Source organism: Brachypodium distachyon, chromosome 1 (assembly GCF_000005505.3).
Source record: "Brachypodium distachyon strain Bd21 chromosome 1, Brachypodium_distachyon_v3.0, whole genome shotgun sequence".
Taxonomy (NCBI): Eukaryota; Viridiplantae; Streptophyta; class Magnoliopsida; order Poales; family Poaceae; genus Brachypodium; species Brachypodium distachyon.
This window is the reverse complement of record NC_016131.3, coordinates 4100209-4114650: the sequence shown is the minus strand read 5'-3', so window position 1 is coordinate 4114650 and position 14442 is coordinate 4100209. Positions and strand designations below refer to the sequence as shown.

The following is a 14442-nucleotide window of genomic DNA, read 5'->3' as shown; positions in this document are numbered from 1 at the left end:
CTCTAGGAAAACCACATTTTTTAATTATTTTCAAGTTACCACCACTTTCTTGTTCCGCTGTACTCCCGCGCACTGATTTCGTTGTTGATCTCGTTTTGACGGAAAAACTGACATGAGACCCACATGTCAGGTCCACGTTTGGCTCCACACTGGTTCAGGAAGTCCACCGTGGCTGAACCAGACCGCACCCGAACCGCGTGCTCATCTTCCACAGCTCCGGCCGATTCCGTGGCCGCCAAAGGCACCGCTGCAGCGCCTCCCCCGTGTCGTTGCGAGCCTCCCCTGCACCGGGATGGCCCCACGCGTCTCCTGTCGACTCTCTAGCCCGACTCCGGCCGCTCCGCCGATGCCGTTTCCGCAAGTACAAAAACTACTTGACCACATGCACCTCCAGAGAGTCGTCGTGCACCCAACGAGCCGCCGCCATCCCCGTGAGTACAGACGCTGTCGGCATGCGGCCGGTCCGCACGCCGCCTGCAACACGGGCCCACGCGCTGACGTACCTCCTCTGCCCTTTCGCGCAGAAGCCCAACCCCGACGCAGCCTCCTCCCCAGCCAGCTCGAGATCCCGCCGCCGCCACCCCAGCCTCCTCGAGATCCCGCCGCCCTGGCCACCGTCTCCCCCCACCTCTGGATCCGTTTACAACCCTCCTGTGGATCCTGCAGCCCACCTACGCCCCATCCGGTCGCCATGGCATGCGCTACAGATGAACGGCGCCGGGATCTCCATCCTTCCGCCTCTCCAGCCGCCCTCGGCCTCGGAGCCTGACCCCGGCCGCCCCTACCTTGCTACTGAGGGCCTCCTCCAGCGTCGCAACCCTGCCGTGCGTGGAACATCAACATGAGGAGGTAGACTAGGAGGACGCGCCGTGCGTGGAGCTCCGTACCTGCCGGACACGCTCTGTGCCCATGGCGAGCCTCCTGACCCGCGTCGTCCAACTTTGGCATGACGAGCTCCCGCGCGCGTGCTGTGGCATCCACACGCTCCGCTTGCCCGGCCACGGTGGCCGCCGAGAGCCCGCGGGTGGGAGGGTCGGGGTTGGGAGGAGGAGGAGGAGACGCAGGTGAGGGGCGGCGCCACCGGCGAAGGAGACGAGAAAAGCGTGGGCGGAGGGGAAGTCGCGGAGTACACTGAGAGTTGCGGCGGCGGCTTGGTCTGAGAGAGACACGGACAGGGAGCGGCCGGTTCACATGCCTTGTCCAGCGTGGCACCACGGTGGCACCGATAGATGGGCCTCCTTGTCAGTTTTTCCGTCAAAACAAGATCAACGGCGAAATCAGTGCGCGGGAGTACAACGGAACAAGAAAGTGGTGGTAATTTGAAAAAATAATAAAAAAGGTGATTCCAAGACATGTGTCCCAAATATGGTGGTTTTAAGTAATTTTTTCTTAATTTTTTTCAACGAGTTTTTTTGTCCGGCAAACCAATTTCTCGGGGGCATTGGGAAATACAGTTACTGGATGATAATTGTTGTAGTAAAATAAAACCCTTATATGGGCCGGGCCGTAAATCCTATGTGGCGACGACCAAGTCCACATTTCCCAAGCATGAGTCAAGACGCCCGCGTGGCGCAGTCAATCCTACGTGGCAAAGGAAGACAAATCAACAAGTCAAACCTCTCACGCCATGGTCAAAGGATCAAATGAGCTAGAGTAGGGGGCAAGAAAGGTGTGAGAAGGGGGCCCTTAGTCCATGGTGGACCATGGACCAAGCTCCACTTTTCTCACATGGTGCACACAAAAGCTATGGACCAAGGAGCTACTTTCACCTTTTTGCCCCCAGTTTTCTCTCTCCCTCAAGGGTAGTAGCCATGGTCTTTTGTCATGGACCCCTAGGCTATAAATACCCCCATGGGGGCATGTATCGTTCACTCTCACTTGAATAAACTCAAGGGGAGAGGGTTAGAGTGCTCCCTCTAAGGTTCGCTCTCGCGCGCCGCTCTCGACTGAAAGTCGATCGGCCTCGAGAAAGCCTTCTAGGGGACTCTAGTTTCGAAGCTCCGAACTAACCTTGGTTGGCACGGGCTCGAAGGAGAAGGGGTTGGGTTAGAGTTTCGAGGGTATCCTAACCTCGATACTTGGAAAAACGCGTTCAGTCCAAGGATGAGGCGGCCCCGACAAATCTCTCGCTAAAAGGTGTCTTGGGAAGATCCGCTCGGCCCAAGCCCTTCGCTAACAACCCCCTCGAAGCCTTTCCTAACATGGGATTAAGTCGCACCCGCAGGGTCGACCGAACCTATTCAAAAAATATCAACGTGTCAACTTGTCTAAGTGTACGGCGACCTTCGCTATAAGGCCGGCGTACACGCCCAACTTTTATACCCGCACTTGTGCCATCGAGTATTGGCACCCCTTACTCTAATTGTTGTCGAGAACAACAACAGTGGCGCAGATCGTGCGAAACCGTCGCCGCAATTGAAGATTTAATGGCCCCGACGAAGCCTACTTCATCGGGTCCCCAACTTGCCGCGAAGTCTACACAGTTGCAAACGAAGAAAACAAGTGCCTCGAGGGCTCCCGAGGAAGAAGGAATCCTCACCAATCCGGACGTCGCCGCAAGCATGGTCGCCACGACAGAAGTCGCGGTCGCCCCTCCGCTATCGGCCGTCCCGGAAGGAACCGAGGTGCTCAAAACCGTCGTAGGCGGTCTCTCGACACTTACCAACCTGCCTTTCAGCCCACCTACACTCAGCAAAAAAAAAGAGAAAAAGAGAAAAACAGCAGGGAAGCCGCAGTCCTCGCACGCGGGGTATTCGGCGAAATGCCTGCGCGCCCCGCTCGCACCCGCGCCCGCGTCGTGCCGCGCCTACGCCCATGCCGTGCAGTGCCCGAGCCGCGCTCCCGCCTGCGCCCGCGCCCCGCTTGCGCGTGCGCTCGCGCCCGTGCCATGCTCGCGCCCGCCCCCACACCCTGCCGCACGCGCCCCCGCGCTCGCGCCCGCCCCATGCCGTGTCGTGCCTGCGCTCGCGCCGTGTCGCGCAGAGCCGCGCCCGTGCTCACGTCGTGCCGCACCCGCGCCCGCGCCCACACCTCGCCATGCTAGGCCATGCACGCTGGCTCGCGCCGCGTCATGCCGCGCGCACCCCGCCACGCCGAGGCCGCATCAACGTCGTGCGCGCGTCCGTGCCGCGTCTTGACGTGCGCACGGCCGTGCCGCTCCCTCACCTCACCAAAGCAAGGCCACACCCAGACGGAACACACCCACGCCCTCGCCAGGCCGCGACGCCCTGAGAGCATTCGGCGGAATACCCGCAAGGGTCGCCAACCCAAAAAAGCATCAAGGACAGAGTCACAAAGCTTCCTCCCACCTTCACACGAGCAAGGAGGGCGTGGACGAAGACGAGTATCTCCCGGGAGGACTTGTAGACACGATCGACACCTCGCCCCGGGCGGCCTCGAGCGTGCTCCACGCCCCCACGATGACTCGACGATGGAGAGCTTCCACGGCGGTTCTTCAGCGACTAACGCGACTTCCGTCGCCACTAAGGAGTAGCTAATGCCCCTGCGGAGCTCCCTACTACACCAAGCTCTCGAAGGAGTGCCGGATGCCACCGAATGCGTCTTCGACACCGGGCAAACCAAACGAGTATGGTGTGAAGGTCCACGGTGCCCAAGGTCTCCATTTTATAGGCCACCGGAGCCCCTAGGCGTCCGGGTCAGACCAACCACACGGCGACACCTCGCCGTCCTCTTCACTATCCAAGGCCAACAAATATGGGGGGGAGACAAGCTATCTTTCTCAAAAGGAAGAGAGGAGGAAGGGGCAGAGCCCTCCCCTGTGGCCCCGACCGGGGTGGAACTTCCCCCGTCACCCATGGTGACGACGCTCTGCGCAAAGGAGAAAAAGGGGCTCGGTTTGAACCCCACCCCTTTCCAGCCCGTACCAAGGAGGAAGAAAGCCTCCGACCGTTGGATCTAGGGTTGCCAGCCTTTCCTAGCCGTCCGATGCGCCCACTTGAAGCTGCGAACCGGTACCGGGCCGGCCAGGCCGCGGCCCAAGAGCGGCCCAAGAGACACCCTGCCTAAAAAAAAGAGGAAGGGATGGCGCGCCCAAAGATGGCCCAGCCTTCGGCCCACCTCGTGTCCGAACGTGCGTGAAACTGGCCCAGCTGGCCCACGCGGCTGGCCGGTTTCACAGGTTTTGCGGAAAAACCCAAGATTTTGGGGAAATTGCCAGTAAGACCCCGAAAAATTCGGGGAGGCCCGCAGGGCCCTGATTTTTGCAAAAAAGTCCTTCGGGACACCGGATTTCTCGCAGAGAGGCCCCTAGGGTCCTGGTTTTTGTTAAAATACCCCCCGAAACTCGATTTCTCGCAGAGAAAATCGCCGTAGGCATGAAATTTCCCCGATACACCTCCAAGGATCCTGTTCTTTGCAGGAAAAACACCAAGTACTTCCGTTTCCCACAAGGGAGCCCGCCAGGGAATCCATCCAAGACGCCATCATGAATCCAAAAACGAGGAAAGGGATCAAAAGTCTTGCATCGAAGGTTGACCCGAAGGCATTTTCAATGCCTTCAGCTCAAGGGAGCTACTGTTGTAGTAAAATAAAACCCTTATATGGGCCGGGCCGTAAATCCTACGTGGCGACGACCAAGTCAACATTTTCCAAGCATGAGTCAAGACGCCCGCGTGGCGCAGTCAGTCCTACGTGGTAAAGGAAGACAAATCAACAAGTCAAGCCTCTCATGCCTTGGTCAAAGGGTCAAATGAGCTAGAGTAGGGGGCAAGAAAGGTGTGAGGAGGGGGCCCTTAGTCCATGGTGGACCATGGACCAAGCTCCACTTTTCTCACATGGTGCACATAAAAGCTATGGACCAAGGAGCTACTTTCACCATTTTGCCCCCACACTTCTCTCTCCCTCAAGGGTAGTAGCCATGGTCTTTTTGTTGGGAATATGCCCTAGAGGCAATCACGTATGATGTAATTCCCAATGTATTCATAAAGATTATTAAGTTGTCCTTGTTTGAACATCTGATATGTATCATTGAATATGTGATTTGCTTGTGGAACTATGTATTCATGTTGTTCATACTAAATTGTCCTTAGTCATTGAGGTTGTGCTGGACACATAACCTAGACTAATGTGAAAGTTGGCTGATGACTCGGTTCCACTTGTCATGGGCATGGTGATGTCATTCCAGCTTACACGGACTCGGCTAAAAAGTTTAGCGAGTCGGACTGACCCATATTGAGATGCAACGAGTAGGTCGTCATTTGCATGTCTCAATCAATGTAATCCTTAGACCTGAGGTTATCGCACAATCCGAGTTGTGGATCACCAACTTAGGTTATGTCAAACGTTGTTCCGTAACAGGACAGTTATAAAGGCAGAGTTCGGGTTGACTGAGAATCAAGCTGTGTGATGTGGATAACCAAGATGGGATTTTGCCCCTCCGACTGGAGAGATATTCTCTGGGCCCTCTCGAGTGATATGATTCGGGAAGCATGGCCATGCGCGACTCGGTTAACTGTTAACCGGGTCGATCGACTAAGAGTTAGTCGGATGAATCGTATATCACGGATCGAGAAGAGAGTTGAACTATTAAAGGGATGACGATTAATCGCCTATAATTCGACAAGGTATATCGTGAGGCAAAAGGGACTAAGACGTATGTCAGATTGGAAGGTACGTCATCATGACTCGATGGTACTTGGGAGTCGGCACGTTCTGCTAGGAGCCGCTACCGATTGATCGATTGAGAGTCGGACTCCAATCGTGCCCAAGTCGCCATGAGCCTGCGGGGTCACACACTTAAGAGCGGGAGCAAGTATTTGGTCGGGTTGGACCCGAACCGGAAATGGACTGACAATGCGAGTTGGACTCGCAGAGTGGATGGGCCACAAGTGCTGGAGCTCACTTCCACTCGGTATATAAGCAGGGGCGTGGGATGCCCAAGGGGCACGGTTCGCCACTCTCATGCGTTGAGAACCCTAGCCCCATTTAGTCCAACCGTCGCACCGGACCTAGCAGTCCGCCGCCGGAGCTCCTCCTCGCACGTGTGGATACCGACAGAGGTGTTGTACGTTCAGCACTTCGACGATCGCGGGATTGGATCGGCTGGATCGGATCGAGGGACTGCACTGCATCAAGACGCTGCATCGATAATCCACAACTGCGCGTCTAGTGGTAATCCTTGTGGCCTTCTACCTCGGCTAGATCTTGGGAGTTCGCGTAGGAAAAGTTTTGTTTATCTCTACGCGCCCCTTCACTTTTGTCATGGACCCCTAGGCTATAAATACCCCCATGAGGGCATGTATCATTCATTCTCACTTGAATAAACTCAAGGGGAGAGGGCTAGAGTGCTGCCTCTAAGGTTCGCTCTCGCGCGCCGCTCTCGACTGAAAGTCGATCGGCCTCGAGGAAGCCTTCTAGGGTACTCTAGTTTCGAGGCTCCGAGCTAATCTTGGTTGGCACGGGCTCGAAGGAGAAGGGGTTGGGTTAGAGTTCCGAGGGTATCCTAACCTCGATACTTGGAAAGACGCGTTCGGTTCAAGTACGAGGCGGCCTCGACGAATCTCTCGCTAAAAGGTGTTTTGGGAAGATCCGCTCGGCCCAAGCCCTTGGCTAACAACCCCCTCGAAGCCTTTCCTAACATGGGATTAAGTCGCACCTGCAGGGTCGACTGAAACTATTCAAAAAATATCGACGTGTCAACTTGTCCAAGTGTACGGCGACTTTCGTTCTAAGACCGGCGTACACATCCAATTTTTATACCCGCACTTGTGCCATCGAGTATTGGCACCCCTTACTCTAATTGTTGTCGAGAACAACAACAGTAATCAAAATAACGTGATTTTTTTTGTAAAACTCCTCTTTCATACTCCTCTTGTTTAACGCGCGAGACGTGATCTTGGTTTGACACGTTTTGGGCCTGCCGGCCGTCGAAGGCTCGAAGCTGGGACAACCCTCCCCGTGGCGGAAACAACACCGTACGGGCCAACCAGAACGGCTCTCCCCATTGCAAATATGCAATCAGTCCTTAGCAACAGAGAATTGAGTAGAGGTAGTTGCCTAGTCTCGAGCCTCAGCCATTGTTTGGAAGATGATGGTAGCTAAGCTAGTGGATGAAATACCCAATAATTGCACGCAGTAAGAAGAGGATGATTGCTTCACCGATCACCGATCATTGGGATACGATGGAGAGCAAAGAGAGGATGGTGAGAAGGCGGGGAGGACACGGTGTGAGCAGTGGTCGAGGGTTCGCGTTATCTCATTCCGGAATCAAGAGAGACATGATAAAAGCCGTCTTACTTTGGCCTTCGATAAGATGGCCAAGGGCTTGTTTGATCGGTATGAATTTTGCCGAGAATTTCAGAATACATTTGAGGAATGCCATCTGTGATTCTGCTTTGGGGAGGAATCTCTGAAAGTCTGAATGTTGTTGCAGTTTACGTGCGTGTGTTGTCGCTGTCAGGCAAAGCAAAAGCAGAGCGAAGCCCGCAAGTGAATGAAGAGAAGAGGGCGTCGGTCCTTTGGCTTCGATTGAAGAAACGGATCCACCACCCACCCCCACCCCCAAAAGCCCACTAGGCGTTCTTCTTCTTCTTCTTCTTCTTCCCCGCGACGCGACCCGGAAGGAGGAGGATGTGCGAGGGGAGGCGCCTGAGCGACGCGGCGAGGCCGGCGTGGGCGGAGCTGCGGCGGAGGGAGGCGGCGGCGGACGCGCGTCTGGCGGCGGCGCGGGCGCGGCTGGCCGAGGCGCTGGCGGAGCTGGAGCGGGCGCGGGCGCGCGCCGCCGAGCTGCAGCGCCGCCTCGAGGAGACCCACGGCAAGCGCCGCCGGCTCAAGCGGGTCGCCGCCGCCGCCCCGCGACCGGGTCCACGAGACCCGCGCGCGCCTCCAGGAGCACCAGCACCAGCAGCACGAACAGCAGCAACCCGCCGAATCCGATCCCACATCTTAGGCAGGTAGCTTATTTGATCCCTTGGCCCTTGTGGCTTTCTTCCCTTCCCCAATCGATCGAATGAACTTTCTCTCTCGGCGTGAATATCTCCTCTCGATTAAGCCATTCTGGTGGTGATTAGCTATCAAGCCCCCAGCCGATATCAATTTGGTTTACTGCTCAGGTTGTATGATCCAACAGTGACCAATATCTAACAGCGTCCTCTTGATTCCTCATCTGCAGGAGCAAGTCGCAGCTGAACGATGCCCTTCCCCGCAGAATGATCAGACGTGGTGCTACACCGCTGCTGGTTTACTTCCCTTTTTCTTTCCTTTTCTTCACATTGGGAGCAGGCTAGCCAGGCTTTGTAATATACACGACGAGTGTTCCTTGGAACATCAGAGACTCCTCGTCCACATCCAGTGACTGAAATGAATTGGAAGTTAGCACTAGAAACACTGTAATACTACTGTATTTGGAGCTGAAATCTTCAGTGGCCGTTGACCATCTACTCTCTGCCAAAATCTCCAGCTCCTGTCGCGAAACTCTTTTGCGTCAGTCAGCCGTTGGTCTCACAGCTCGACTAGATGCTTGCATTTCCAGATGAGATGCCTGCTATGCAACGGAAGGACCTGGCCACCATTTACCCAGCAGGCTAATTGCGTTCTCCTCTAACTATATGCTGTTCGAGTTGGCAAAACAGTGACTGTAGAGCATCTCATTAACTGTATAACAGATTTCATCCTAGCCCACACGACGAACATGGAAATATGATGTAGTGAAGTGCGGAAGCAGAGTGTAGTTCATCAGCCTGGATTCTTACATGAGTTAACACACAAAAATACAATCCCGGTATCGAAAAGTCGACACTATGGAGCTCTTGTATGTATGGTTCCGAGGATTCACAAAATCAAGTCTGTTATATAAGGTCTATACTACAACGAATTCCCATTTGTGTAGCTTGTAGGGACTAGGGACGGGTGAAGGCAGTTGTAGTCGCTTGAAAGGGCAGACACGGGATACAAGTCTTTGAAGCATCTCTTGATCCAGAATCGACCTTAACTGTGCTCATTCTCCAGTGTAACACAGGCCAGCTTCATTTGTTTAGAGTAATCACCATATCTTGTTCTTGGCCCAAAAGAGCATTATTACAACCCCAATAACAATGGCAACAGGAGCATACTTCCGAATGAAGGCCTGAAACCCGGATGAATGACACGAGTCAATGACTTGAAAGAGTCAAAACAGTAAAGAAAATATAGGATGTAATTCACAAGAAGACAGCAGAATGACGAAGAACATAATACAAATTAGCTTTGTTTGTGCAATCTTGCTGACTGTATATTAATGTGGATATCCAAGCTAATTTTTAAAAATCCCCTGCAAGCATGTTCTTGGAGGCAAGACTCCACTTCAAAGTCTACAGATTCAAATATTTGCAGACACCGCGATTGCAAATATTTGCCCCCTTCTAGAACTTGATGAAAGCTACCACAGATACTGACCATCAAGAATGCTAGCTACAGGGCATAGTGTGACCTGTCAACCTAAGAAAAAGAGATGTGCTGGAAGCAATGGACTAGTCTTTGTAGTCTGAGGAGCACATTGCAAACAACCTACATATTCTAAAGAGTAAAGGTAAGGTTAATAATTAGGGTTTACATGATACTTCTATGCTACTCCCTCCGTCCCATATTAAGTGACTCAAATTTGTCTAAATATGGACGTATCTATATACTAAAATACGTCTAGATACATGTAATAGAAAGTCACTTAATATGGGACGGAGGGAGTACTACTCTAAAGGCTAAACTCATGCTAACAAAATTGATAATTATGTCAAGCTGTTCAAGCAAAAACTGAAGAACGTAAAACGGATATGACATTCCTAACTAATTTGATGGAGAAATGATCGGATTCATCTGAACTGAAAAATATATGTATGTTAAAGCAGCAAATGGATTATGCATGTGGATTACCTGGCGATTGAGATCCTTTGCTTTATCTGCATAGATTCTTGTGTCGGATGTCAACCTACTTGACATTTCACTGACCTCTGCAAAAGTAGAATGGTTATTTACCAATGCAGTCAAACTTTCTAAGACAATAAACAGCGAGGTGGGAAGCATCTTGTACACATGCCAGTCCAACATGCAAAAAACATAAGAGTGCAGAAAACCAAAAAGAAGGTCAAGCCAGTGATGATATAGCATGATAAGCTTTAGAAGACAAGTAAATCAAGAACAATTGTAAAAAGAACTTCTAGATGATAAACCTGATGTTATAATGCATGATACAAACAACTACCAGCTTCTCATGCCGGAAAATACAAATGAAACAGCAGAAGCAAGAGGTGACTTACGATCTAGCTTTTCGCCGACACCAAGAACTTCTTTAACATTGCGAGTCATAATTTGGTGCACCTCATAGAGCTCATCATTCAATTTTGCAAGGTTCCTTTGGGTTCTAGTATCCAAATACAGTTTCTTAGTCTTCTGTATGAATGTGTCTAAATTGAAGAAACATAGGTTATCAACCAGTAGAACTTGAGAGTATGAATGGAAATAAATGTTGGCAAGTGAGTTAGAGATTCAAAACCATACCAAACTTAATAAAAGCATAAGGCCTTGCAGCAGTTTCAATTTGACTGCCATTAACTCTCTCAAATTCATTCTTCAGATCTTCTAGGTATTGGAATGCAAGTTTCTTTGGATAAGAACGGTCACACATTGTTAGATAACATACTCGACCTTCAATGATGTAACTATATCTGAATTAAGGCGCAACAAGTTCATACCACACCAAAATCAACACACTCTACATAAAAGCTAAAAGACCTCGTATATAATTACCAATATCTAATATCAACATCAGAAGTACTATAGGTGTATCTGCGCTTGTTTAAAAGTAGTTCAAGCCTAGCCAACACATTCTGACTCCTCGGTCACCAGAACGATATAAACAGAGTGACTAACTGAAGACCAATAATCTACAGATCTCGGTATATAAGAATGGCGTTGCATTTTTAGATATACACCTAGGGTATCAAGCATAACCTGGACATGACGAAGCAAAATTCATGAATAAGCACCTTTTCAGAACATAAAATAGATCGTGAATCACAAAGGATACTGGAAAAAGTAAGGCCCGGTCTCAATCGACATCCTTGAGGCTTCATGATGCCCATTTGACAAATTCTTAAAAAGAAGTTTAGCTTGCTGCTTGTAGAAGTCAGAATCCTTCTGATCCCGGCCGTCATCCAGCCCTTCTGCCAGCGGAAGGCCATCAGTGACGCGCGCTATCATTGTCAGCTTCACCATTTTGTTAAGAATGCTAGAAACCACTACAACAGTATAGTTGATAGCCAAAAGAGACACCTGCAAGGTAAAACAGGGAATGAGGGCTTCAGAAGTAGTTATCTTCAACTTCTGGTTTAATACATTAAACACAGCACATATCAAGTTCTAGTCAACTGGAGTCAATTTCAAAATAAAGTGTAACTAACAACAAAGTAATTCATTTCATTTTACAGTAGCACATATGCTAAAATCCCAATAGAATGGCTAGTCCATGGCGCAAATTCATACAAGCAATCACAACCTAGGTGCTGCTAACTTAACGAATGATACAACATTGATCATAATACATATACGAGAAATACAAATACCCCGTGATTCAGACCTACACAGTTTGCACCAGAATATCAATCCGAGACATACTGATAGAGCTGGCAGAACCCACTAATGAAATCCATTTGTGTAGCATTACGAAAATCGAGAAATGGATTTCACATGCTATGTTACTCACTTCATGCATCTTCGCTAGTAAGTAGGCGCCTGAATCTAAAGGGTGCAGGCGCAGCACCATAACTTAAGAACCTTCCAGAAAAAAAAGAGCCTATGATACGACAAACTCGGTCCACAATTCCAATGCATCATTGTAAAATTTACAGACTATCAATCTGTTTCGAACATACAATTATCAGTCTAGTTATAGTTTATTCAACATTACTCACACTACTACACTAGCCTACAAGCAGGTGCTCCCTCCTGCTGTCACTCAACCTAGTAAAGGGGAAGAAAAAAGGATTATTCTAGACTATAATCTACCAGCCCTGACAACTCGCGGATAGCTCACCCGCCAAACCAACCAGTTCGATGGCATGCACAATTCAATTCACTCCTAGGCACGGGCGGAGGACCCAGTAGGGCAAGGTAGGGCGGCCGCCCTACCTTGATTTTTGCCTCGGTTACGAATTGGGGAAGATTATGAAACGGGGATCTAAAGGGCGGAATCCGTTCGTGGGGTGATGGGAGCAGAAACGGTCGGGAGCGAGAGAATCGAAGGGGAGATCAACCTGCGGTGGAGGCGCTCGAGCGAGGAGGAAGACGAGCTAGGGGGCTCGGGCGCTCGGCAGCGGGATGGGTGACGGCGCTCGCGCGAGGAGGAAGAAGATGCACGGAGCGAGGGGGCTGGGTCGCTGAGTCCCTCGGCAAGAAGAAGAGATCTCCAAGAAGAAGGAGATGGGATGGGGAGAGGGGGCAATGGGGTATAGCTGGGCGCCTGGGCCAAAACTACCAAGGAGTAAGAATCCGTCTCGCGGCCTAACCGCGTGGGCCAGACGCCAACCATTTTCGGCCCATACTGTTTATATTCGGTGCTTCACGTAATCACGTCTCTACTAGGCCCACCTCTCGTTCCAGGTTCCCATACAGGGTCTGGCTTCCCCTAAAAAAAATTACAGGGTCTGGCAGGCCCTGTGCGCGGGGTCGGCGGCCCTGCGCTCGCCATGGTGCAGCCACAGATCTCGCACCCGCCGAACCTTTCTGCGGCGCCGGTGGCTAGCCCGCCGTGTAACAGTAAGATCTCCGCCTCTCAGCCTCGGATAACACAGTAAAGAAAATCCAAGAAATTTTTGTCATGCAGCAAAGAAAATTTAAGTGTAAGTTCGGTACTAGATACCTCTTCAAGTCTTAATTAACCATAATTTTATTTAAGCTCGTGTACTGTTTATTTTCAACCGACCTTCCATTCCAGGCACCAGAGGGACGAGGGGACTATCTTGGAGAGAGTAGTTCCTTTCGGTTCTTGCTGCAATTTGAGCTTGCTTAACTGTAGGTCGAGTAGCCTTCAAAAAAAAAAACTGTAGGTCGAGTTGAGGATGCAAGTAGCCTTGTTTGATCGTCCCTTGAGCTCCGTCTTGCTGTGCATTTGATTCCGTACTTCCAGAATTGATTTAACCATGGTTAACTAGCTCCGGTTGTTGATTTAATGATTTTCTAAAATTTTGTGAGACATGGTAATATCTGAATTGAATTTTGTCCTTGCAGTATGAATGGTGTATATGCTATAATGGTTGATCTTCTAAAAAATACCTTGCATCCAAACATGGCCTTTATGCCATAGCACAAAACAACATTACATACAAGGCCGAATAAAAAGTCAAGTTTCGGTGCAGTTTCAGTTAATTCGGGACGGAGAGAGTATATGTTTTGGTGTTTAGTTTGAATTTAAACCGAATACCCAAGTTTAACCAGAAAATACCCCTCCTCCTGACAGGGCCTAACACGTGCCCATGGATAAAAGCTCCGGAAAATGTCAAGTGTACGTCTTGCCATGTAGTTATCCTGCTAGGGACAGGACAAATGGAGCATTTCATTTCTTTAGCATTCACTATTAATTGTCTATTGGAGCCAGTGGTTCATGAGATGACTACACAAGTGAAACAACTTTGATCGTGAGAGGTCGTGATTTCATCATTGTAATTTATAAAGATTGGATTAGAATCTCGGTGTGCTCCTTTCCGGCCAGTGGGCAATCATCGTAGCCGTCGTATGCTGCTTCACATGGTCCAGCAGCGAGGTACGCCGACAAGTGCTAGCATGCCCCGGCCCACAGCATTCCTCACGGGTTCTACTACTTCGTCCCCAAAAAGATAACAGTGCTAGTTCATGGCTTGCATCTATTCTTTTTCTTTTTTCTCCTGAGGGGAGACGATGTTGCCAGTCCTCACCAATGCATACAGGGGATCGCTAGCTGTGACCGGACACGGTCGTGTTCGGTTTCAGGCTTTCGAAACCATATCTCGATTTTTTTTTTCTTGCGTACGTACCGTTCGCTTTTCACCTGTAGTCGTCGTTCGCCATTGAATGAATGAATGAATGGAATGGAATGGCTGGCAGGCTGCCGATCCGAGATCTGGATCGTTGTGTACGGTCGACGTTGCGTACGATTGTCACACTTGTACACCCGCGCGGCGGCCAACGTCCGCGCGGCACCAATAAACTCTCCCGGTACGTACGAGTACGACGGCCCGTTGCTTGGAAACGCTCGTGCTTGCGTTGCCCTTACCCGGCGGCGAGGCAAGGCAAGGCGTTCGTGCATTTACTTACTGCCCGGTCCGCTTCCTGATACAGTGCAACACATGAGCCAGCGGCGCCGCGAGTTTAATGGCGCCGGGGCCGCCAGCTACCGTCGCGCTGAAGGAGCTAGCTGGACTGCTGGAGATGGACGCCAGTGTTCATTAATGGCTTCGTCGATCAGTCGCGTACGTGCTA

At 50.8% G+C, this 14442-nt stretch overlaps 2 protein-coding genes across 2 annotated transcripts; one reads left to right on the top strand and one right to left on the bottom strand.

Moving 5' to 3' along the window:
* The first annotated feature begins 7441 nt into the window (after nucleotides 1-7441).
* Nucleotides 7442-8401, top strand: LOC100828021. The gene is made up of 2 exons (XM_003557842.4): nucleotides 7442-7910; nucleotides 8129-8401. The coding sequence occupies exons 1-2, from the start codon at nucleotides 7588-7590 to the stop codon at nucleotides 8241-8243; spliced, it is 438 nt and encodes a 145-aa protein (XP_003557890.2). The 5' UTR covers nucleotides 7442-7587; the 3' UTR covers nucleotides 8244-8401.
* A 229-nt stretch (nucleotides 8402-8630) lies between these two features.
* On the bottom strand, nucleotides 8631-12362 carry LOC100825035 (25.3 kDa vesicle transport protein). The gene is made up of 6 exons (XM_003557832.4): nucleotides 12243-12362; nucleotides 11018-11262; nucleotides 10489-10649; nucleotides 10248-10394; nucleotides 9865-9941; nucleotides 8631-9082 (listed from the first exon to the last, which is right to left on the bottom strand). Exons 2-6 carry the CDS (start codon nucleotides 11203-11205, stop codon nucleotides 8999-9001), a joined length of 657 nt encoding a protein of 218 aa, XP_003557880.1. The 5' UTR covers nucleotides 11206-11262; nucleotides 12243-12362; the 3' UTR covers nucleotides 8631-8998.
* Nucleotides 12363-14442: the final 2080 nt, after the last annotated feature.